Genomic DNA, 25,792 nt, shown 5'->3' with positions numbered 1-25,792 from the left:
CGACTCACGCGTGTGCAGTAGGATACCGGAACACTTCATTTCCTGGTTCCCTCACCGCGGATGGCGGCGGGGGCAGCCAAGAGACGAGCGATTGCTCGTCTTTGTCTGTCGACAACGCGGGCACTCTGGACAGGTAAGTGCCCATTTATTAAAAGTCAGCAGCTGCAGTATTTGTAGCTGCTGGCTTTTAATATTTTTTGTTTATGAAGGACTTCACGCCCTTCCCTGAGAGATCTCATGAGAGTAAGCCGGGTGGGCTGGTGATGAGTCAGTCAGGTGGACTGGTCAGAGGGGCAGCTGCAGCCAGGTAGGTTGACAGTGCCTAAAAAGGTGGTGCTGGGATCAGTAGCCACAAAGAAGAAGTTACATCACTGTATCTGAGCTACACTTAAAGGGGGTTGCGAGTTCCTGCCTGTAATGGGCAATTCTAATTCTGAGTGGGAGCCTGTCAGATTATCTCAAGAGTGATTCAACTGGAGTCAGCAAGTACAGTATTTGTGCAGGAGGAAAGAGGAGAAGAGACTGTATATAGATGTGTATAGGGGGTTGTCCCTGAAGATGTTGAAATAAAGTGGGCATGCCATAACTTCCCATCCCTATCTAACTTATTAACCCTCTAATAAATAACAAAAAACAAAACCACAGACTGTTCTTTAACTCTGGGTGCTTGTGAAAATTTGGTGTGCCTGGCTGGGCAGGAATGGGGGATCCCTTTCATCTGCAACTCCTATGGGGCTGGTGCTACAGTGGCATCCCAGGGGTGCGTCTTTCATCTATATACCTTATACTAGGGTATCCCTCTTTCTCATCTTAGAAAATTGAGAGGTAAGTACTAATGATGCCATTACCCAAATATGGCAATGCTTTTATTTGGGTAAATATGAGCTCACATGAGAGGGGACCTGATGGAGAACTATGCCTGCCGCATCACCTGTTGGGTGGGCAAAGCCTGATGGGGAACTGAGAGACTACTCTACCATCTGGTCCAACCATGCTTTTCTCTAAAAGTATGTGCCATGGGCAGACTCAAGAGCTGCTATTGGACTGAATAGCAGTTATGGATTCACCCAATGCTGTGTGCTGTCAGTCAAAAGGAAGGCAGACCTGATGGGGAACTAAGGACTTTTAAGGTGTCTTACAATTACACAAACCAGTATACAGTATAAGATTTCGTAAGACAATGTTTTATTATTACAAACATTTAATATAAAGTATTCAAAAACATTGTTGACAGCAAATATAGACACAGTATTTAAGTAGCACCCATATATGTCAATATACAGTATGTACCCTGGGTTGCAAATGGGTCATTAAGATTTACACATATCCAAATGTCCAAATATGGGTTCCAAAAATTCCGTAATCATCTGTATCACCTAGAGGGGTAGAACACGTTCTCAATGCGTTTCACAGAAAACTGCTTCTTTAGGAGACATGGAGAGTGTAATAAAATATTTGCTTGAATTAAGTACTTTAATTAGGAACATGGGGCCAGATTCTCGTCCAGCGGCGTATCTCTGTGGCGGCGTAACGTATCCGATTTACGTTACGCCGCCGCAACTTAGATGGGCAAGTGCTGTATTCTCAAAGCACTTGCTCCGTAAGTTGCGGCGGCGTATCGTAAATCGGCCGGCGTAAGCCCGCCTAATTCAAATTTGGATCAGAGGGGCGTGTTTTATGTAAATGTACTGTGACCCGACGTGATTGACGTTTTTCCCGAACGGCACATGTGCCGTCCGTGGAATTTCCCAGTGTGCATTGCTCCAAAGTACGCCGCAAGGATATCATTGGTTTCGACGTGAACATAAATGACGTCCAGCCCCATTCACGGACGACTTACGCAAACAACGCAAACATACTTAACATTGGTGCGCCGCATATACACTTCATATAGCAGGGGCAACTATACGCCGGGAAAAGCCTAACGTAAACGGCGTAACTTTACTGCGTCGGCCGGGCGTACGTTCGGGAATTCGCGTATCTAGCTAATTTGCATACTCAACGCAGAATTCGACGGAAGCGCCACCTAGCGGCCAGCGTAAATATGCAGTTACGATCCGACGGTGTAACACAGTTACGCCAGTCGGATCTACGGGAAATCTATGCGTAACTGATTCTAAGAATCAGGCGCATAGATACGACCGCACAACGCAGAGATACGACGGCGTATCTGGAGATACGCCGTCGTATCTCTTCTGAGAATCTGGGCCATGGTGTTTAGACTGCTTTTAGTGCTGCATACTTATTAGTTTCTCTTACATGCAGAAAATGTTCCTTGGATATAAAATGCACACTACACGCCTTTGCAGCCAAAAGCTAGGGCATGGACATGTTATTCAAAGGCACTGTAGATCGTTGATATAGACTATATTTTTTTCTGCATGTTGACTTAATCTTAATGTTCAACTCCGGGATATCTGAAAAACTGCTAATTTGGGTCGGGGTGGCAGAGTAAAAGTACATTAACTTATCAGATCCTCCGCGCTTGTGGCACATAATGCATCCCCATGCTCTGACTGTCCCTTGGTGCCTTTACATCCAAAGCGTGTCTTCTTAACATCAGGACCTTAGACTGCTGGAACATGGGGGATAAAAATACTGTGAGGACCAGTCTACCAATGCAGAGGAATGGAGGCTTGGATAAATAAATCTACTTTTTCATGCCCCTAGACTTAAACAAGCAGTTAACACTTGCAGTATGGGTTCCACTGCAAGAAAGAATGTTTAAGCTTCTTGAAATTGGGCTTTAAAAACCATTGTGGGTTTGCAATTCAGTGTTTTAGAAGTTGCAATATATGGTTGATTCTTCAGTTTTTGACGTTAAGATTTGATTTTAGCTGGGACCTTTATGGTTTTTCAATAAGCATATATCACTATTTTAAACATTTTATCATAAAACGTTTTATATACGTTTTTCTTTATTTCATTAGTGTCGCGCTCTCAAATGTCAATGTTTTTTCAATGCCTTGCAACAATTCATTATGCGTATACAGCCACTCAAAAACTTCTTTGGACAGTTGTTGCTTATTAGGACTTGGCATTTACATGACTCACATGAGTACTTGGCAGACTTTAAGCAATACAAATAACCAATGTCTTTCTTAAAAAGTAATGACATCACTATTATCGTTATTTATTTACTTATTTATTTATTTAACCACCATTTTTACAAAGCACATACATACTGTAATTTCTTTCCCTGGAGCTGCTCATAATCTTTTTATAGCAGTAATTACATCACTGCTATTATATTTACTAAATTTACACAGTTACAGAGTACATAGACTATTCTTAGTGCCGTTCCCAGAATAGGGGTGAGGTTTGGGTTTTCTACTACTATGGGTTTAAGGACAAGTGGCCTCAGTGAATTTTTGTAAAGATTCTCTAGGACAAACTTTTTAAAAACCATATTGCACTGCTTAAGCTACTTAGGCTGCATTTAGCACTGTTAGCACCTGAGAATTTTGTAGTGCGTTTCCCTATGCCTCTACTCCTGACTACACTCAACACGCAGAGTCCCATTGTTTGTAATTGTACCTGTTTACATTTTAATGCTCAGTTACTTGAAGTCCTATACTTAAAGAAGAATGTGAACTATTTGTGAACATAATATATAGATACTGTTTATGGTAATCTGGTACATACAATGAAGTACCTCTATCTCTCATAGCAGGGTTGTCCAACCTTTTGACTTTCCTTGGCCACATTGGAAGAAGCAGAATTGTCTTGGGCCACACATAAACTACACAAACAATAAGGATAACTGAAGAGCAGAACAAGTCTGTCAGATCACAAGTTAACAATCATTGATAGATGTAGGGCTCCCCCATAGGAGCCGCTGGTGAATAGGGATCCATTACCCTGCACAGCCAGGTATACCAAATTTCCACAGCACTCTTGAGTCCAGAAACAGACCAGCAGTTTTGTTTTTGTTTTTATTAGGCCTCGTACACACGACCGAACATGTCTACTAAAACTGGTCCGCGGACCAGTTTCCACGGACATGTCCGACGGTGTGTAGGGCCTACCGGACCGGATTCCTGGGCTAGCGGACAGGTTTCTAGCGGACAAAAGTTTCTTAGCATGCTAAGAAACTTGTCCGCTGGAACCATGTCCGTCGGACATGTCCGATGGTCAGTATGACTCATCGGACATGTCCGCTGGTTATGACGTATAACCAGCGGCCCGAAATCCCGCGCATGCGTCAAATTGATTTGACGCATGCGTGGAAGCATTGACCTTCCGTGTCAGAGAATGTCGGTGTCATATACGTCACCGCGTTTTCTGTCCGCGAGGAATTTGGTCTGATGGTGTGTACACACATCAGACCAAATTCACCCAGCAGACATGTCCGATGAAAACGGTCCGCGGACCGTTTTCATAGGACATGTCTGGCCGTGTGTGCAAGGCCTTAGGGGTGATGAACTTGGATGGGGGTAGGGGTATTATGGGATGCCCATGTGACTTTAGCAAACTCTTCAGGGACAACTTTCCTATGTACAGTCTATTTACACACTCCTCGGCTTCCTCCAGCACATCACTTGCTTGCAGAACAAAATCTCAGACCCAGCTGGCACACTGTTAGATAATCTGACAAAAAGGCATCAGTCAGATAAAGCAAAGGCCCATTACAGGCGGGGACCGCGGGCCCCTTTAGGTTGTGTAGCAAAATCCATTGCTGTGGCTTATGATCCCAGCAACACCTCTTCAGGCACTGCCAGCCCACCTGGCCACAGCTGCCCTTTTACTAGTCCACTTTGCTAAACCTTTCACAGTCCTCCCAGACTACACACTCACCAGCCCTCTTAGCTGACTTCTCCTGGAGATCTCCTGGCTAGACATGTGCACAGAAAATGTTTTCGTTTTTTTTTGTTCTGTTTCGTATCGTTCCGTAGGTTCATTTCCGTTCGTTTTTCGTAAGACGCCCGTTTTCCTGTTCGTTCCCGTTCGTTTTTCGTACGACGAGATTTTTTCATATTCCGATCGTTTCGTATTTTCGTTACCGTTTTATTTTCGTACATGCGGGATGGTTCGTTATTCTGTTTAATTCATGTTCGTTACTTGTTAGACAATAATTTTCGTCAATGATTTGCATTCTGTGTTTTGAATTCCTTTTTCTGTTCGTGTTTTCGGTCGTGTGTTCGTGTGACATCTATGACAATTTGTTGTGGATGTCATGTGGGCATGCGACTGAAGATACGAACAGAAAAAGAATTTTCGTCATTTTGTACTTTCGTAAATATATTGCGGGATTCGCGGCACTTTCAACACGCGGCTCATCCATATTAACGATTGTTAAGCCCCATACACTTGGTCAGACTTTTTTAACAACAAACATAAAAACGATAGTTTTCCGTTCGTTCTCAGAAAATTTGTTCGTTTTTAAACTCCATCAGAAAACCATTTTTGGGTTCAAAAGTCTGGCCAACTGATCTCCCTTCAGATGAAAATCCACAGAAAAGTTTATTTGGCTTTACTGTACTACTCAGCACAAAAGAGAAGCTGCTTTACTAACTACACTCACTGCCCATTCAAAAAAACGAAAATCACATCTGTGGCAAGGGATTTGCATTCTGTGTTTTGGGTCCTTTTTCTTTTGGTGTTTTCGGTCGTGTGTTCGTGTGACATCTGTGGCAAAAGATTTGCATTCTGTTGAATCCAAAATACGAACAGAAAAAAGGAATTCAAAATACAGGGTGCGGGTCTTATGTTGTGGATGTCGTGTGAGCATACGACTGAGGGTGCGAACAGAGAAGGGATTCAAACAAGATACAGAGTGCAAATCTTTTGTTGTGGATGTCGTGTGAGCATGCGACTGGGGATGCGGACAGGGAAAGGATTCAAACAAAATGCAGAGTGCGGGTCTTTTGTTGTGGATGATATATGAGCATACGACTGAGGGTGCGAACAGAGAAGGGATTCAAACAAGATACAGAGTGCAAATCATTTGTTGTGGATGTTGTGTGAACATACGGCTGAGGATACGAGCAGAGAGGGGATTCAAACAGGATACAGAATGCAAATCTTTTGTTGTGGATGTCGTGTGAACATACGGCTGAGGATACGAACAGAGAGGGGATTTAAACAAAATACAGAATGCAAATCTTTTGTTGTAGGTGTCATGTGGACATGCGGCTGAGGATACGAGCAGAGAGGGGATTCAAACAGGATACAGAATGCAAATCTTTTGTTATAGATGTAATTTTCGTTCTTTTGCCGTTTTCGTTTTGTCGTATTTTCGTCAGATCGTTCGTTCGTATTTGCGGTCGTTCGTTATGCGGCTCATTCGTAATCCCGTCGTTTTCGTATTTTGGTGCTTTAATTTTTTCGTATGTACACATTATTCTGCGGGTACGAAAATGAACATTTTCGTACGAAAATAACATTCGTACGAACGGGAATGCACATATCTACTCCTGGCCATGCTGACTCTCTCCCGCTGCCCTCACACCTGTTCCCATGCATCCAGGACAGGACTCCTCCGTGGGTTGTATAGGATCCCTCCAGCACCCGAGCCCCAGGCCCAAGGCCCCTCCCCCAGGCTAGTGGTTACATTCAAGGGCCCACGATAGCCTCCTCAGCATTCCATCTCCAATCTTCCCCCCAAACTCCACTGCCCATGCTCGCCTGACCCAGAGTATTTAAGAGGTCCCTTGCTATGCCAGCCCATTTGGTCAGGGATTGGTTGGGGCAGCTTCTCCTAACCTCCCTTCCATTCTTTTGGAAATGTCTTCAACACTCCAGTAAGTAGAGGAAAGGTACCAGAGATGCTGCCTGATGAGTCATTCCAGCCCCCCTGCATTACTCACCCTGACCCTGACCCAGATTCAGGGCAGCCTGCCTCTCAGCCAGGCTAATTTACCAACACTGTGTACACTACCCTTTCTAGCACACTAGATGGTGCTACATAGATAATGTACCTATCTGAGTAATAAAACCAATGTTTAAATATTTTTATTATAAAAGAAAAAGAGGGCAACGTAAAACTAGTGCCTGCCAAAAACTGATGACATGAACAAGGTGTGATTGTGAAGAGTGGGATATTTTTCCTTGGGAAGTTATAACGTATAAAAGTCAAGTAAAGGGACCCTCTTAAATTGTTCTTCATATGCTCGCTAAGTGTAAATGCATTTTTATATTAAAAATATTTTTTGAGTAAGTTCACGATTGTTGGGTCGCATTCATAGCTGTCATGGATTACATGTGGCCCATGGGCCACAGGTAGGACACTCCTGCCTTATAGTATAATATAACAATACATTTCAAGTGCCCATGGTATTTTGTATGAGGTACATCACAAAAACAACTCAGTGATGAAGTGAATATTCATTCACTTCATCAGGAAGGTAGATTATACTGACAAGACATCTACAGATTGGTAAACAAAATTCCAGGTTTAAATATCCTCATAATATGGTAGTACAAATATCCTTTATGTTGGAATACAGAATTATATTTTTTGTGCAACAACTACTTTTCATCAGTATTCAGTACAGATATATACATCAGTCAATAGATAGCAGTGTTTATAAGTTTGCAGCTGCTCTATGGTAAACTTTGTCTTTTCTCTGTATAATAAAGTTTCCTTTTTCCTGTCTGCAGTTAATACCAGACTGGAGCCCGCCACAGCAGGTGTCCCCATCAGAGCCCCCCCACAGCAGGTGTCCCCTCCAGAGCCCACCCCACAGCAGGTGTCCCCATTAGGGTCACCCACAGCAGGTGTCCCCATCAGGGTCACCCACAGCAGGTTCACTCGCAAAGCAGGTATCCCCATTAGAGTCCACCCCACAGCAGGTGTCCCCATCAGAGTCACCCCACAACAAGTGTCCCCATCAGGGCCCACCCCACAGCAGGTGTCCCCATCAGAGCCCCCCACAGATGGTGTCCCCATCAGATCCCAACCCACAGCAGGTGTCCCCAATCACAGTCCACCCACAGCAGGTGTCCCCAATCACAGTCCACCCCACAGCAGGTGTCCCCAAACACAGTCCACCCCACAGCAGGTGTCCCCATCAAACCCCCCCATCAGGTGTCCCCATCAGAGCCCCCCACAGCAGGTGTCCCCATCAGAGCCCACCCCACAGCAGGTGGTGTCCCCATCAGAGTCACCCCACATCAGGTGGTGTCCCCATCAGAGTCACCCCACAGCAGGTGTCCCCATCAGAGACCCCCCACAGCAGGTGTCCCCATCAGAGTCACCCCACATCAGGTGGTGTCCCCATCAGAGCCCCCCCACAGCAGTTGTCCCAAGATCATTAGAGCTGTACCTGTAGAAAAGGTCCCTGTAGCTCTGGCACGCTGGGAGCAGAAGCACATGGCACATACTTCAGTTGCTAGGAGGGCGGGACTCTGGGAGTGCAGGGGATGATTGGCAGCAGCTCCGGTCAACCAGCAGCCTCTCATCAGCTGCCTATGTCTGTGAGAGGAGCCGACACACACAGAGGGGGGGCAGGCGGCAGACAGGGGACTGCTACAGTACGGCGCTGCCATTCCACGAGCACCAGACGGGAGGATTAGTGGAGACAGCACGGCAAGGGGGCCCCAGGCCAGCTCGGGGCCCCAAGCAGTTGCTTGTATTGCCTTGTCTTGTTCCGACGGCCCTGCTTGCACCACAAACTACCACAGGCTACTGCAGGCAAGGTCCCGTGTTTCCCTAAATGGAAGCCACCAACATGGATTCAGAGGGGAATGGAGGGACAGGACTGATTGCTCTGTGTTTGGTAACCAGTTATCAACACTTTTAATCTGCAATGTATTTTTACCTAGTACATTGTTGGAATTATGTCTAGTTATCTAGATATTATCAATAATTAATTTAGCCTGAATGGTGCGTCTTCTACTCCAGCTTGATTGTTGATTTAGAGCTGTATGCTTTCGTTTTATGATCGTTCTTCAGTTCTCTTTATGATTTTCTTCATGGGATTTCACATAATCATTCATTCTTTTGAAGTTTTATTATGGACACATCAGTAATGTTGGAGCCAATTTTTGGTAACCAATGACCTATGATTGTGAAAACAGATGCTGAAGTGGATATACTTGTGATAAAGTGTCATACTCACATGCTCTGTGAGGGTTTGCATTGAGCAGCTCCGATCCTCATTTTCTGGGGTCCCGCATCCATGTTGCTGGCCCCCCCCTTCTGAGTGCCCTCATAGCAAGCCACTTGCCATGGGACACTGGTGCAGGGTTCAATCCCAAGCCAGGCTCTGTGTGTCCATTGAGACATGCAGCATGGCTGTGATTGACAGCAGCAGGAGCCAATTTCTCCTCCTGCTGCCTCCATGTCTAATGGGGAGAGAGAGGAGAGAACAACTGTTCTGGGGGGCAGCACTGGATCAAGTATTTTGGAGTGAGGGGGGATTTGAACACAGACAGTTTTATACCTTAATGCAGAGAATGCATGAGGCCGGGTTCACAACCATACCGGAAACGCGCATTCAATTCACATAGGTGTGAACCCGGCCTTAGGGTAAAAAACCTTCTGCCTTTACAACCACTTTGATGTATTCCCTACATTAAGGAAAAAAACTTTCAGTAGCAGCTACACCCAGCCACTCCCCATCCCCAAGCTCTCAAGTGCTGGGTCTTCTCTCATTCTAGCACTGTCCCATATACAGCAGCTTTTCTGCCTTCCTCATGTATTCACAGGAAGCTTTGACTGCAGTGAGAGCTATTGGCTCCTGCTTCTATCAATCAAAGCTTGTGAGGAGGCAGCAGGGGGCGAGCCAAACCATGCTTTGTGTGTCTATGGATGCACACAGCGTGGCTCGGTAGTGTGCCAACATGAGTACCCCCATAGAAAGCATCTTGCTGTGGGGGACACTTGGAGAAGAGGAGGAGCAGAGAGCACCAGCAGGGGACCCCTGAAGAGGTGGTAAGAGGCCACTCTGTGCAAAACCATTTCATAGAGCAAGTAAGTATACCATCTTTTTTTATTCTAGGGAAATGCTAATGCTATTGGCAGACTGCATCATAAATGTAAATTTCTTCATACTTCCAGTTTAACATATTTAATATAAACATGGCAAATTGTATGATATGCACAAAGAGAATTTTGGTCATCTGAAAATGTATTACATTTTACAATTATGTGGGAAAAGTTACAAGATTAGGTGACGCTTTGGTCTCCTCCCTTCTCCGATATATATATATATGTAGTGGCCTTCTACTTTCTAGCTCGCACTGCTTTAAATTTAGAGGGTAGTCTGAGAGTTAGTTGACTCAGACTGTATGATTTTTTTCACTAAATTTGGGCCTCTGTTCCAGCCATGACTGTACTGTGAGTGACCACTATTGTTGTCTGGGGTGTTGTTCTCACTCCAGGTCGAGGGTGGCAGCAGTCAGGTCAAGGTGTTTTGGGTGTTCCCCTTAAGCAGCCAATTAGAGGGAGTTGATCTTCCTGCTGTGCATGCTGGGGAGGAGTACTTAAGGGACAGACGTCACTAGTTCGGGGGCGTCGCCGTTCCTGGTCTGTCATCCCACCACCCCCCCATGTGTGGCCCTCCTGGCCGGGGGTGCGTGTTCAAGTGTTTCTGGCTCCAGGACCACGTTGGTCCGGGGTTGTGATCTACTAAATAGGCCTGGTAGTCAGACTGGGTCTACGTTTGCAGAATGGTCCTGTGTTGTCCGTCCTGAGGGAGGAAGCCACTCGATGAAGAACCTGTTTCGGAGAGCACAGAGCAAGAGGCTGGAAATCTCAAGAGTGGCCTTGAACTTCATCGAAGGATGCACTACTGAAAGGCTGAGTGATGGTCGCCTGTCAGTTCTGAGTTCACAAGAATTCATTTAAGAGAGATCTGGGTGCTTAATCCTGTGCTGAGAGGATTCTGGACCGAACATATCTCCATCTTTGGGAAGGTCTGTGGCAGAGACTTTACCAAGTTTCTGTGTGACATCCTGGCTGCTAGGTTAGTGAGAGATGCCTATCTAGGTGCACAGTACCCACTCTGGCTAGAGTGGCAATGAAAGCTACGTTGCTGGAAGCAGGAGTGTTTCCAAACAAAAGTCATACGCCTGAACCTGTTACCTATTACCCTTCCACCTCTTCAACTACTACTTTTATTCCTTTTACCACATTGAGTAAATAAAGCAAAGAAAAAGAAGCCTAAAGTGTTGACATTGAAGTTTTTCTCAACTCTCATCTGATACCCTAGACGGCGAAGGATTAGAGGTAACATGCGGCCCAAAACAATCCAGCAGCTCCTTCGGTGGTAGTGCTACATATATATATATATATATAGCACTGTACTGATTAGATGGGCGCTTTGCAGCTATAGTACACTAGGCACTAGTTTAGATATTGCTTTATTTGTCTCAGTAGACTGAACTTGCATTTCATAGACTAATTGAATCTGTATGGGAAAATGTTGCAAAACTGAGGTAAGAGAACAGAAAGGAAAGTACATTAATAGAAACTTTTATAAATGTAATTGTAGCAAAAGAAAGTTTAACTGAAAATGTTTTATTCTTTTAGCAATACTCTGGCTTGAATACTATATGTTTTACAGATATTTTTTTCTAGATTAGTCACAGCAATCAGATTTTTATTCATTATGAAAGCGACTTTAACATCTATGCACTATATCATGCAATGATTTTGTATGTTTATGACAATATATGCTTTTTTGTAGGTTATATTTAAAACCCTCTGGGGAATTCAGGTGCAGTCACAGCATTGGATTCCCTGGCAATCACCAACAACATTCACAATATTTATAATGCTGAGAATATGATGATTGTAAATGTTTATTTGGTGAATGCCGAATGTATAGCAGTGAGATTTTGAGTTATTCTGCAGAAAATGTACAATAAATATGTCCCGTATGTTCAGTGAATGTGCAGCAAATCTGTTGAAATCTTGAATCTTTATTGCTGTGATAAATAAGCACAGGGTGCAGAAATTTCTGATTTAGCACACAGTCTGACTGAGATTTTAAATACGGTATGTATTTTTTTAAATCTTAATATGATAAATAAGTGCAAATTTGTCTGTACAAATCTGTATTTGACAATTAGTTTAAACATTAAAAAAAATCACAAATTTTAGTTTAGTATATTTTCCTCATTTTTCATTTCACATCTATTTTGCATTGATTGTTTTACATTGTATATGATTGTTATGATTTTTTACCTACAAGCTGTTATATAACTTGATAAAATGAATTCATATTATTTTATAAAATATTTGATAAAATATAAACATATGCCATTGTTCATTGATTTTATTTATGTAGTGCTCAACCCTGAGAGGGCCCACTGAATTGTCAGCAGCCAGGCACACAGCAATAGTCACTCTTAGGGCTCAATAAACATTGTAGGAGTTGCTTTTCTATCAAATGTATTGCTGAATAACTGGGATATAGCATAGGAAGCCATGGGATACTCGGAAATCCTGAACGGTAACAAAAGGACACTTCTTACTCTGTAGCTACTTCTAGGAACATTGGGGGAGATTTACCAAAGCTGGTGCACACAGAATGTAGCTGTGCATAGTAACAAATCAGTGTCTACATTCAGCTTATTCACTTAAAGTGATTGTATATCCTCATTTTTGATTTTTTTTAAAATAACAAACATATCATACTTACCTCCACTGTGCATCTCATTTTGCAGAGAGTGGCCCCGAACCTCATCTTCTGTTGTCTTCGGCAGCTCTCGCGGCTCCTCCCCGCATCAGGTAACCCCCCTAGGAGACGCGCTCTCCCAGGGGGTTACCTTGCGGACATGCTCCCAAGTCCAGCATTTGCGTCCATAGACACGAATGTCAGACTCGGCCCCACCCCCCGGTGCCTGCATCATTGGATTTGATTGACAGCAGCGGGAACCAATGTCTGCGCTGCTATCAATCTATCCAATCAAGAGCCGGGACCCGTGGAGAGAGGGAGAGCGGGTCTCCGCCGAGTGAATGAAGGGGCTCAGGTAAGTAAAATGGGGGGCTGGTCACTGCTAGGTGTTTTTTCACCTTAATGCATAGGATGCATTAAGGTGAAAAAACATGACACACTTCCGGTGTCCATATGCCTGCGTTCTACGCATTGCGTCACTGTCACGTGACTTTAAACGTTACAGTGATGTAACGCGTAGGACACAGGCATACGGAAGTGACGCAAACAGGTCTCGAGCTCGCCGCTCGTTTCATTCAATGAATTTTTATGTCATTTTAAATGTGAGTACTTTCTTTATTTAATAAATTGCCAATACTTTGAACCAAAAAACGTATTGCACCAATAGCCTCTGTTTCTCTCATCTCTCCATTATACCTGGCCCTCTGAGCGCCCCTTCCCAGCCTTTATCAGCACAACATTGGGAAACACCAGAGAAGGAAGGAACCCCCTCTCCATCCTGAGTGACCCAGCATTCCACCATAACTTTTATGCTGCTTACCTTACAGCAGTAAGGTAAGAAGGTAGTACACCTCTGGGTGTTACTCACACCGAAGAGCCACCCATCACCTAAGTCACAAGTGCGACCTGTCACCATTACAGAGCACCTGCATTATTGCTCTTTGCACTTTGGATCTAGAAGTATCCCCATTTTCCCTTCTGAGATCCGCCAGCACTCACAGCAACACTTTCAATTGACTTATTCATGTTTATGTTTTAATACATATTCTGCTCCACTTTAATATATTTATTATTCCACTATTTATTGCTCCACTTCAAGTCACCTGATTTTAGCACAACAACACTTTATTCATTTTTTTATATATCTATGTTTATTGTTTCTACCTACTGTCAGGCCCCGTACACACGACCGAGTTTCTCAGCAGAATTCAGCCAGAAACTCGATCGGAGCCGTATTCTGCCGAAAGTCCCGGTCGTGTGTACACTTTTGGCCGAGGAAGCCAACGAGGAACTCGTCGAGCCAAATAGAGAACATGTTCTCTATTTCCACGTTAGTCAGTGGGGAAACTTGGCTTGCCGAGATCCTCGGCGGCTTCACAAGGAACTCGACGAGCAAAACGATGTGTTTTGCTCATCGAGTTTCTCGGACGTGTGTACGGGGCCTTAGATATACTCACAGAGGTTTTATTTCATGTGGGAGCGCAACACCACTATTTAATTACATGTGCATTACTTACTCCTCCTGAGCTCTGCACTCTACATTACTTACTGCTTACCTCTAAACTTTGCATTACTTACTTATGGCCACTGCACTCTGTGTTACTTGCTACTGATCTCTGAATGCTGCGTTACATACTCCTGTCTCCTGCTGTCTGTGTTACATACTCCTGTTCCCTGCTGTCTGCATTACTTACTACTGATGTCTGTACTCTGCATTATTTACTACTGACCTCTGAACTTTGCATTACATATTACTGACCCTTGAACTCTGTGTTACTTGAACTCTGTCCCCTGCTGTCTGTGTTACATACTCCTGTTCCCTGCTATCTGCATTACTTACTCATGACCTCTGTGCCCTACATTACTTGCTCCATACCTTTGAACTTTTCATTAGTTACTCACCCACTTCACCCTGCATTAATTATTAATGACCTATGAATGCTGTTTTACTTACTCCTGACCCCTGCATTCTGCATTACATATTACTGATTCCTGAACTCTGTCTTACCTGTTACTGACCCCTGACCTCTGCTTCACTTACTACTTAACCCTAAAAAAATCAACTCTTCCATTCTTTTTAATGGGACATTACTACGTTACCTTAATAAAGGCAGTGCCTACTAATGATGCCTCAACTCTTCATTACCTACTGCTGACCTCTGTACTCTGTTACTTACTCCTTACTGTGTACTCTGCAATATTTACTGTACTCTGTGTTACTTATTACTGACTTTGGCAGACTGGGCTACTTCCTCCTTACCCCTGCACTCTGTGTTACTTATTACTGACCACCATTACTGATTACTGACCACTGAACACTCCACTTCAGAATCCTGACCTCTCAGTTTTTATATACTTTTTATATTTTTTGAAACCTAACCTAAAGTGGCTCTCCACTAAAAAGGAGAAGTTTCACTTTAAGCACTCCTCCCCTGCCACATTTGGCATGCAATTTTTTTTGTGGGGGAATAGGCATCTAGTTTTGACAGGTACCTGCTCCCACTTCCGCCTAGGCGATCTGAATGGACGTTCTCCTCTCCCCCTCCCTCCCTGCCGTCTTCTGGGACACGTCACAGGTCCCAAAAGCTTGCTCGACCATTCAGAAGGCACAAATTAAAATCTTTCATTCTTTTTAATGGGACATTATAACGTTACGTTAATAAAGGCAGTCAACTCTTCATTACTTACTCCTGACCTCTGTACTCTGTTACTTACTCCTTATCTGTGTACTCTGCTCGATTGCTCAACCATTCAGGAGGCACAGCGCGACTCACGCATGCACAGTGGGTACCTGCCTGTGAAGCCGCAAGCTGTCACAGCCGGGTGCCCACAGTTGAGATGCCAGGGAGAGAAGAGGGAGAGAATAGATGGCTCGGTTGAGCACATTGCTGATCCTGGGACAGGGAGGTGTGCGTTTATTAAAAGTTAGCAACTACAGTTTTTGATCTTTAATAAACACAAAAACGACTTGAGCTCCTGTTTAAAGTGGGAGTAAACTCCCATCTATGATGTTTACCTATAGGTACAACCAGTGGCAGCCGCTCCATTAGGGGCCCAGGGGCACCGCCCCCCTAATCTATGCGCCCGGCTCCTAATCTACATGCAGGGTGCCGGATGCATGGATTTCAATGTTTTTTTTTTTTTTAAGCACATGATTAGAATGATCTAATTGGCTTCAAAAAAAGGTGGGCATGGGGCGAGGAGAATGTAAAATTAGTACACCCAGGTGTGTTTAATAGCAAATTAATATTTGCTATTGTGACACTGATCCTCCTCCCGGCCAATCAGGAAGCTGCCCGATCGGCCTAGAGGAGAAGCAACTGTATTGGCCATTGAGAAGGAAGCCGCCGAGAAGGAGGAGACACAGGGGGAAGCCACAGCGGAGGGGGAGACATAGGGGGAATCTGCCAAAGCTGCTGGCGACCTAGATTGGGTAAGTGTGGGGCTGGTGGGTGGACGGGGGGTTGACTGATGGATGACCGACCGACGGACCAAACAGTGGTGGCTGGTTTGTTTGCTTCCCCCCCAAAAAAAATGGAGCACCAGCTGCCACTGGGTATAGCAATTATCTCCTAAACGTAGTTGCACCAAGGCGACGTCATTGGCGAATGTGCTTTGAAGGAAAGGCATACCTGTGCTGTTCCTTCAGAGCCATGCCATTAAACAATGGCGTTAAAGACCGCCGGCTCAGGCATTCATATCGCGGAAGCCCACAAACCCAAAAAGAAGACCAGCTGAAGATGGAAGCGCCTTCAGCGGGGACAGTGCACCGCTGAAAGATTTCATTTTCAGGTAAGTCTGTCAACTGCCCGGGGCCACCTTTTGTTTTTTGCTGTATACTACCGCTTTAATAGCTATTACAGGGGGGGGGGGGTCTGAAAAGCTCTGTATGTGCTTACACTTTTTTGACTGGTATTCTTTATGTAGGTGTTATGGGGTAATATACTACTGATACCTCCATAAATATTGAGCTCATAAAGAATTTATCATAGCAGAACACTTGCACTTTGGAACACCTATATTTGGTGTAGTGTTACATTACTCAAGCACAGTTATTTTATTTATTATCTTATATGGGTAAAGAGACCCCTATCTTTTTTATGAACACTCCTTGCATAAAAATGACTGGAAGCTAACCAAAAGTGTAGGATTAACCTGTCAAGGAGCTTGAAGTCCAATCACAAAAATTGTAGCATTCTGGATGTCATTTAATCATTCTGCTCACCTACTTTATAAGTTAGCTTTGCTGTCAGCATTTTTTTTTTTTTAGATCCTGGCATTGTAATGTATTTGGCTAAGACAGGATGTACTATATATTTTTTTTTACATGTATTCTCTGTCTGTTTTTAGAATCAAACCAAGATATAAGGTCGGATGAAATGATGCTGCAACCATCTTGTCTTGTGGGTTTCATCACTTTGTGGTTTTCACTTGAACTAGCATGTAAAGCTTCAATGACTACTCCAGGTAAGTAAGTAAAGAAGTAATAATATGTTACTTTAAAATGTTAAAAATGAACGCTCTAACTTGAACATTTATTATATTGCAGCTTACCAATTCTTAGATGAGATGGCTGGCTTTGTTTTTTGTTTTTGTTTAGGCTTTCTTTCTTTTATTTTCATCTGGCGATCTAGCTAGTAACTGTTGTTTTGGAAAAAAACAAGCTGCCCTGATAATGTATCAGTTTACAGGGATAAGACAAACCATTTAGCACTGACGGGGGTGCATACAATGATCAGCTTTTTTTAATTAAATGTAAAAATGTAAAACCTTTATCCCAAAAGAAAAAAAACTGTTGCTGTAACTTGGGCCCTTTTCACATGGATGTTCCGACTTCAGTTTTTCAGGTGGACCCGATCGGAGCTTGCATTCTTTTCTATTGAGCGGTGGGTGTAAACGGACATTTACACCCGCCTTCATCCAATCCGATCTGCCAAAAACAGACGGATGGGGATATGTTCACCATCCGTCCGGCAGATCAGATTGGATGGCAGTCGGGTGTAAACGGACAGGGTGTCCGTTTACATCCAGCGGCCCATAGAGGAGAGTGGTCTGCATAGGCGGCTCTAGGCTTTGTGAGGCCTTAGGCAAATCTTAGTCATGAGGCCCCACTTACTTCCACAATGGGAAAAGACTGTGCAACGTGTGGAGGCTGGCAGAGAGGTGCGGGGGGGGTTGAAGATGACAGGGGGTGGGTGGAAGGAGCTGGCATTGCAGGGGGGATGAAGATGACAGGGGTGGGTGGTAGGAGGCTGGCAGAGCGGTGCAGGTACAGGCGGATGAAGATGACAGGGGGTGGGTGGAAGGAGCTGGCAGAGCGGTGTAGGGGATGAAGATGACAGAGGGTGGGGTGGTAGGAGCTGGCGGTGCAGGTGAATGAAGATAACAGAGGGTGGGTGGTAGGAGGCTGGCAGAGCAGTGCAGGGGGATGAAGATGACAGGGGGTGGGTGGTAGGAGGCTGGCAGAGTGGTGCAGGGGGATGAAGATGACAGGAGGCTGGCAGAGCAGTGCAAGGGGGATGAAGATGACAGGGGGTGGGTGGAAAGAGCTGGCGGTGCAGGGGGGATGAAGATGGCAGGGGTGGGATGGTAGGAGGCTGGCAGAGAGGTGTGGGGGGGTTGAAGATGACAGGGGGTGGGTGGGTGGGTGTAAGGAGCTGGCGGTGCAGGGGGTGGGCGGAAGGAGCTGGCAGTGCAGGGGGGATGAAGATGATAGGGGCGGGTGGAAGGAGCTGGCGGTGCAGGGGCAATGAAGATGGCAGGGGGCGGGGTGGTATGAGGCTGGCAGAGAGGGGCAGGGGGATGAAGATGATAGGGGGTGGGTGGAAGGAGCTGGCGGTGCAGGGGGGGTGAAGATGGCGGTGGGTGGAGTGGTAGGAGGCTGGCAGAGAGGTGCAGGGGGGATAAAGATGACAGGGGGTGGGTGGAAGGAGCTGGCGGTGCAGGGGGGATGAAGATGGCAGGGGGTGGGTGGTAGGAGGCTGGCAGAGAGGTGCGGGGGGTGAAGATGACAGGGGGTGGGTGGGTGGAAGGAGCTGGTGGTGCAGGGGGGTGAAGATGACAGGGGGTGGGTGGAAGGAGCTGGCGGTGCTGGGGGGGGTGAAGATGACAGGGGCGGGTGGAAGGAGCTGGCGGTGCAGGGGGGATGAAGATGGCAGAGGGTGGGGTGGTAAGAGGCTGGCAGAGAGGTGCGGGGGGGGTGAAGATGACAGGGGGTGGGTGGGTGTAAGGAGCTGGAGGTGCAGGGAATGAAGATGACAGGGGGTGGGTGGAAGGAGCTGGCAGTGCAGGGGGGATGAAGATGACAGGGGGTGGGTGGAAGGAGCTGGCAGTGCAGGGGGGATGAAGATGACAGGGGGTGGGGTAGTAGGATACTAGGCACAGGGGTTTATGATGAGAATAGAGATGATGACAGGGGGAAAGTTGGTAGGAAGCTGACAGTGGAAAGTATGATGACAGGAAGTAGGGTGGTGGTATGCCAGGAACAAGGGATGATGAGGAGAAGGATTATGGCAGGGGGTCAGTAAGTGGCATCATATGCCGGAGGATGGCATAATACCAGGGCTGTGTGTGTGTAAGGTTGCTCGGGAGGTGACATTACTACACTACAGGATGCTGTCAGTGTCGGGCAGGACCATTAGACAGTACCTGTAGGCTGTGGCAGACTTTGGCAGACTGGCTCCTCGATGACTGTCAGGTGCCAGCTCTGCGACCGTCCATCGGAGGAGAGAGCAGAGAAGGCACAACCGCTGCGGCCATTATCTGCGTTCTGAAAATGGCAGGAGACTTGCAGAGTGTGGCAAAAGGGGGGGGAGCCGGGGGAGGGGAGTACGTGCAGCTGTCCACTGACCATGAGACCTTCGGACAGTGCTCAAGTGGTCAGTCAGTTCCGCCCCTGCTACTAGTTGCGGGCACTGTAGCACAGGCTTTTGTCCCACGTTAGAGATGGCCCTGGGGACACTAATCGGGGGGACATTCCCACACACAAGTTAGGCAGATTGCAAGGCCCCTGGAAGCGCGGGGCCTTAGGCAACCGCCTAATTTGCCTAATTAGAGATGGTCGGTGTCTGTGTCTGCTCTGCATGAACGGACCAGACATGGACCTGTCACCAGGGATTGGCGGAGAGATCCCCTGCTGAGCAAGCGGATCGCCAGCCGGAGTCCACCCCGTGGGAAATGGGCCTATCATGTGTAAGGCTGCTTTCACACTGAGGCGCTTTGCAGGCGCTATTGCGCTAAAGATTGAGCCTGCAAAGCACCCTGAAAGAGCCGCTCCTTTATATCCAGTGTGAAAGTCTGAGGCCTCGTACACCCGACCGTTTTCCTCTAAGGCCTCGTACACACGACCGTTTTCCTCTAAAAAATCCATCAAGAAACTTGGTGGGAGAGCTTTTTTGCCGAGGAAAACAGTCGTGTGTATGTTTTTCGTCGAGAAAACTGTCGTGGATCTCGACGTGAAAAAAAGAGAACATGTTCTCTTTTTTCTCGTCGGGAGTCTCAATTTCCTCGTCGTGTTTCTCGTCGGGCTGGTTTACGACGAGAAACACGTTCGTGTATATGCTTAGAAACCCGTGCATGCTCAGAATGAAGTATGAGACGGAAACGCACCTTCGGTAAAAGTAGCGTTCGTAATGGAGATAGCATATTCATCACGCTGTAACAGACTGAAAAGCGCAAATCGTCTCTCACCAAACTTTTACTTAACACGCAGTAACATGAGATTAGCAAAAGCAGCCCCAAGGGTGGCGCCAGTGGAATCGAACTTCCCCTTTATAGTGCCGTTTGAGAACGACGAGATTTTGTCTTGACAGTGTGTATGCAAACAAAGCTTGACAAGATTCTCGACAAGCCTGACAAGAAACTCGTAGAGGAAAACGACGTTTCATTTACGACGAGATTCTCGGTAGTGTGTACGAGGCCTGAGGGATGGCAAAAAAAGTCCTGCCAGCCGCATCTTTGAGGCGCTGTAGGAGCGGTGAATATACCTATTCAACAGCGCCCTTGCCCATTAAAATTAATGGGGCAGCGCCTCCAAAACGCCCGCAAAGAGCCGCAAAGAGGCGTTTTGCGGGCAAGTTAAACCTTTTTTCGGCCGCTAGTGGGGGTTAAAACCGCAAAGCTAGCACCCGAAAATCACGGCAAAAACTACGGTAAATCGCCGCTAAAAATAAATACATTTTTAGCGCAACTTTAGCGCCAACACACCCAGCGCTTCAGTGTGAAAGTAGCCTAACTGCAGTGTTTGACTTCAACTTGTTATACAGGAACCAATCCCCTCCATTTTCCTCCTGCAGCCTCCTGCTGGCATTCAGCGGCTGCAGGAGAAAAAATAAGGGGACCAGGTCCTGTACATGCTGCCTCTCCAGTCCAAGTGTGACATGAAGGCCACACGGACTCAGGTTGGTATTGCGATCCCTGATGCTACTCCAGTGCTGTGGGGTCTGATGCACACCTGATCACAACTCCTGTTTACTGTGTATAATCATGACCACTGCTCTCTATATACTAGGCTCAGGGGTCAAGTCCTGGGGAAAAAAGTGTGGGAACTCCCACCCAAGATCCACTCCCCCACCAAAAACAAAAAAATGATACGCTCATATGCATAATTACTAAACCGCATGTTTTTTTTAGTTTTTTTTTCGATCCACTGTACCTTAGTAATCCTTTATGTTACTGGCCGCTTCCTGTATATGGATTCATCGGGTAGTGTGCGGGTATTCCGCCACTTCCTCGATGCCGCAATGTCTCCTGGGAGCTTTTGTCATTGTTCCCAGGAGACATTGCGGAGATCTGCCACGAGTTATCGCGGGATTTAGAAAGAACTTTAAGCAAGTTCTTTCTAAATCCCGCGATAACTTGCGGCAGACCTCTGGCAGGGGAGGGTCAAACAAGGATGCTGTACAGGCGATCAACACCCTTCTTATCAACACTGATGACATCATTGGTTGCAGGGGTCAAGCCCTGGGGAAAAAAGTGTGGGAACTCCCACCCAAGATCCACTCCCCCACCAAAAAAAAAGATACGCTCATATGCATAATTACTAAACCGCATGTTTTGTTTTTTTTCGATCCACTGTACCTTAGTAATCGTTTGTTACTGGCCGCTTCCTGTATATGGATTCATCGGGTAGTGTGCGGGTATTCTGTCACTTCCTCGATGCCTCAAGTTCTTTCTAAATCTCGCGATAACTCGTGTCAGACCTCCGCAATGTCTCCTGGGAACAATGACAAAAGCTCCCAGGAGACATTGCGGCATCGAGGAAGTGACGGAATACCCGCACACTACCCGATGAATCCATATACAGGAAGCGGCCAGTAACATAAAGGCTTACTAAGGTTCGCCTGCCCCTGACAGTGACTCGAGCTGGGCATTGCCGCTTAGTGAAGGATTGGCTCGGCTGCTCTCAGCTGCTCTAGTCCTGCAATGGGAACTGAGTTCCTGCTGTGAAAAAAGTGCAGGAACTCCGTTCCCACGCGTTCCCGCAGGACTTGAGCCCTGATTGGTTGTTAGGACACCAGTGTCTGGAAGGTTGAAAAGATGCACAATAAAAACCTGTGGCTTTGTGTAACTAATAGGCAGGCTTGATCCACCTGCTGGCTTGTATACATTTTTTTGGGCAATTTTTAGGCATTTTGCCAAGGCACCCCAGGGTGCCTGGGCACCCTGGTTGAAAAAGGCTGCTGTAGATAATAGTATTCCTACTGTATAAAGAGCTTTTGGGTTAAGTGAACATGGGGAGGGTGAGTGACAAAAGAAAATGTCCCCACCACTAAAATTCACAGACATAAAGCACAGTTTGTGTACTGATCTTTATCTCTCCATTTGTAATCAGTAGTCTCTTCCTATAGCAGCTCATACACACTCTCTCTTCAACCTATTAATAGTTTAGCAAATTCAGCACTGGCCAAATCTGAATCTGATCCCTAATTGCTTTATTCAGCAAAACGATTCTCACGCTATTTTTTGAACACAAACTTGACTTGTATTTCGATCTTATTTTTTTATAATTTTTTTCTAAGTAGAAAATAGTAGAAATGTGAAAACTGCAGTTTTAGTTTGTTTACTGCGCCAAACATATTTGTAAAATTAATAACACTACTACTCTATTTATTTTTATTAAATAATTTTCTCCTATTGACCTACATATGTGTCCATTTGGATGCTTATGTCAGCTTTGTATGAAAGGCACATACCTATATTTTAGATATATTTTTTTAGATTTTTAGATATTCAGTTAACCACTTGACGACCAGCGCACATACTTTTACGTCGGCAGAATGGCACGGACAGGCAAATGGGTGTACAGGTACGTCCCTCTAAATATGTTGCCGTGAGCTCCGTGACTCGATGTCTGCCGGTGTTCCGCGATTGTGTCACGGAGCTGCAGAACGGGGGGATGCCTGTGTAAACAAGGCATCTCCCTGTTTTACCTAGTGACAGGACACTGATCATCTGCTCCCTGTCATCGGGAGCAGTGATCAGTGTCGTGTCACAGTAAGCCCAGCCCCCACACAGTTAGAATCACTCCCTAGGACACACTTAACCCCTTCCTCGCCCCTAGTGGTTAACCTCCTTCCCTGCCAGTGTCATTTACACAGTAATCAGTGCATTTTTATAGCACTGATCGCTGTATAAATGACAATGGTACCAAAATAGCGTCAAAAGTGTCCGATGTGTCTGCCATAATGTTGCAGTCACGATAAAAATCGCTGATAGCTGCCATTACTAGTAAAAAAATATATATTAATAAAAATGCCATAAAATTATCCTCTATTTTGTAGACGCAATAAGTTTTGCACAAATCAATCAATAAATGCTTATATTTTTTTATAAAAACTATGTAGAAAAATACATATTGGCCTAAACTGAGGAAAAGATGTGTTTTTTATATATTTTTGGGGATATTTATTATAGCAAAAAATTTAAAATATTTTTTTTTCAAAATTGTCGCTCTATTTTTGTTTATAGCGCAAAAAATAAAAACTGCAGAGGTGATCAAATACCACCAAAAGAAAGCTCTATTTGCGGGACAAAAAAAAGGACGTAAATTTTGTTTGGGAGCCACGTCGCACGACTGCTCAATTTTCAGTTAAAACGACCCAGTGCCGAATCGCAAAAAGTGGCCCGGTCTGAAGTGGTTAATATATGTACAACAATAATGTACAAAAGCACAATTATGAAGAGGTTCAACTAAAAAGATGAGACTATGTCAAATTAAAAAATTACACATTTGTATAGACTAAAATTGTGTGCTTTCAAAAACAGTGGAACAAAAGAATATGACTAAAATTGTGAGTAAGTGTACTGTATTTTCCGGCATATGAGACGACTTTTTAACCCCTGAAATTCTTCTTAAAAGTCGGGGGTCGTCTTATACGCCGGTAACCTAATATGCAGACCGCGGCCGTCCATTTTTCAAAAGCCGCGCCTCCTTCTTTTGCTGTTCCGTGATAGGCGGAACACTCAGCTTCCCAGGAGACACTGTGTTCAGTGTTCGCCTATCGCGGAGCCCCTCTCGTCCGAGACCGAGGAGGCGCGGCTTTTGAAAAAATGGACGGTCTGACAGATACTGCATGTCTTAGGATAAGGTAAGGGATTGTCAAGACATGCAGTGACACAGTTAGGCATGTAATGGGGCACAGTGAGTCTGGCATGTAATGGCACAGTGAGGCATGTAGTGGGGCACAGTGAGTCTGGCATGTAATCGCACAGTGAGGCATGTAATGGGGCACAGTGAGTCTGGCATGTAATGGCACAGTGAGGCATGTAGTGGCACAGTCTGGCATGTAATGGTGGCACAGTCTGGCATGTAATGACACAGTCTGGCATGTAATGGTGGCACAGTCTGGCATGTAATGGCACAGTGAGGCATGTAATGGCACAGTGAGGCGAGGCATGACTAGTAGGAAGGGGGTCAAGTGACTGATTCAGCATATGTCTAAAATACAGCCTTAATGCAGATGTCTAAGAAAATCAGTGAGCTAATAATGGTAGCAGGAATTTACATTTTAGGGGTCTTTTCCTAGATCATCCATTTTTAAAACACCTCAAAGTTACCGCGCCGCGTTTTGACAGTTTTAGAAAATTATACTTACTGCAGACTGAAATGTAGAGTTTATTTTTCTAGTTTAAAATGTTAAATACATTTGGTAAAATAAAAAAATGCATTGGGATTGATTTATTAAAATCTGGTGCAGCTGTGCATGTTAGCCAATCAGCTTCTAACGTCAACTTGTTCAGTTAACCTCCCTGGCTGTATTCCAGAGTGAGGCTTGGGGTGAAATTTCAGTACTAATAGCGGTAACCCCGTGCCAGACTCGGGATCGCATCGCAGTATCCATGCACAGTTTACTTACTTTATCCCTGGATCCTGCTATGTCTCCCCGCTGTGTAAGCGAGCTGTCTCCTCGCTCGATTTACACAGTGCCCCGAGTGCCACCGTGCTCCATTCCCTGCGACAATACGATACAAGGGGGCGGAGATCGGCGCCAAATTCAAAAAAGTATAAACACAGTACACATACAGTATACTGTAATCTTACAGATTACAGTACTGTATAAAATAATTGCACACCCCCTTTGTCCCTAGTGGTCTGTCCAGTGTCCTGCATGCACTTTTATATAATAAAAAAAAAATTCTGCCTGTAAACTGGAGATTGTCCATAGCAACCAAAAAGTGTCCCTTTATGTCAAAAGTGGTTTTAGAACAGCTAGAAAACAGCGATAATAAATTATAATCACTTGCAGAATTGAGCGATAGCGATTTGTGGGGAAATTCGTCATCAAACAATAAAAGTAATGACAGCGACAATTCTGCAACTGAGCAAATTTCAGTGTTTTTGATTTGATTACATTATTGAATAATTTTTATTATTATTATATTATTATTTGTTATAATTATTTATAGTTAATTATTATATTATAATTTATGATTTTGTGTTTCAAACTTTCTCATTCCCAGGATGTCTACTAGACTCTTGTTTGGACAGATTTAAGTGTGTTATTCCTAAGAATTACAGGCCTAAAATATAAAACGCCAAATTTCCATGCAAAACAATTGTACCGCTTTCAGCATCAAAAATCTGACATAATCATATCACCATGGAGGTTAAGCTTTGACAAAGAAGCCTGGAAGTTGATTGGTTTCAATGCAGAGCTGCACTAGATTTTAGTCAAGTTAATCAATGTAGCAATTTTACATGCCATACTGATTTTTTTTTCTTTTTC

At 45.0% G+C, this 25,792-nt stretch overlaps 1 protein-coding gene across 2 annotated transcripts in view; it reads left to right on the top strand.

The window, feature by feature from the left end:
- LOC120927487 (granulocyte-macrophage colony-stimulating factor receptor subunit alpha-like) overlaps window positions 1-25,792 on the top strand; it is a 79,875-nt gene that overhangs the window by 16,612 nt on the left and 37,471 nt on the right. For both annotated transcript variants that reach the window (XM_040338197.1, XM_040338198.1), the window contains exon 2: window positions 16,917-17,033. In XM_040338197.1, the coding sequence (XP_040194131.1) occupies window positions 16,946-17,033 (88 nt within the window). In that variant the 5' untranslated portion in view covers window positions 16,917-16,945. The remainder of the gene's footprint in view (window positions 1-16,916; window positions 17,034-25,792) is intronic.

Source organism: Rana temporaria, chromosome 2 (genome assembly GCF_905171775.1).
Source record: "Rana temporaria chromosome 2, aRanTem1.1, whole genome shotgun sequence".
Taxonomy (NCBI): Eukaryota; Metazoa; Chordata; class Amphibia; order Anura; family Ranidae; genus Rana; species Rana temporaria.
Note: the sequence above shows the minus strand (reverse complement) of the source record. Positions and strands in the feature narration are given on the sequence as shown.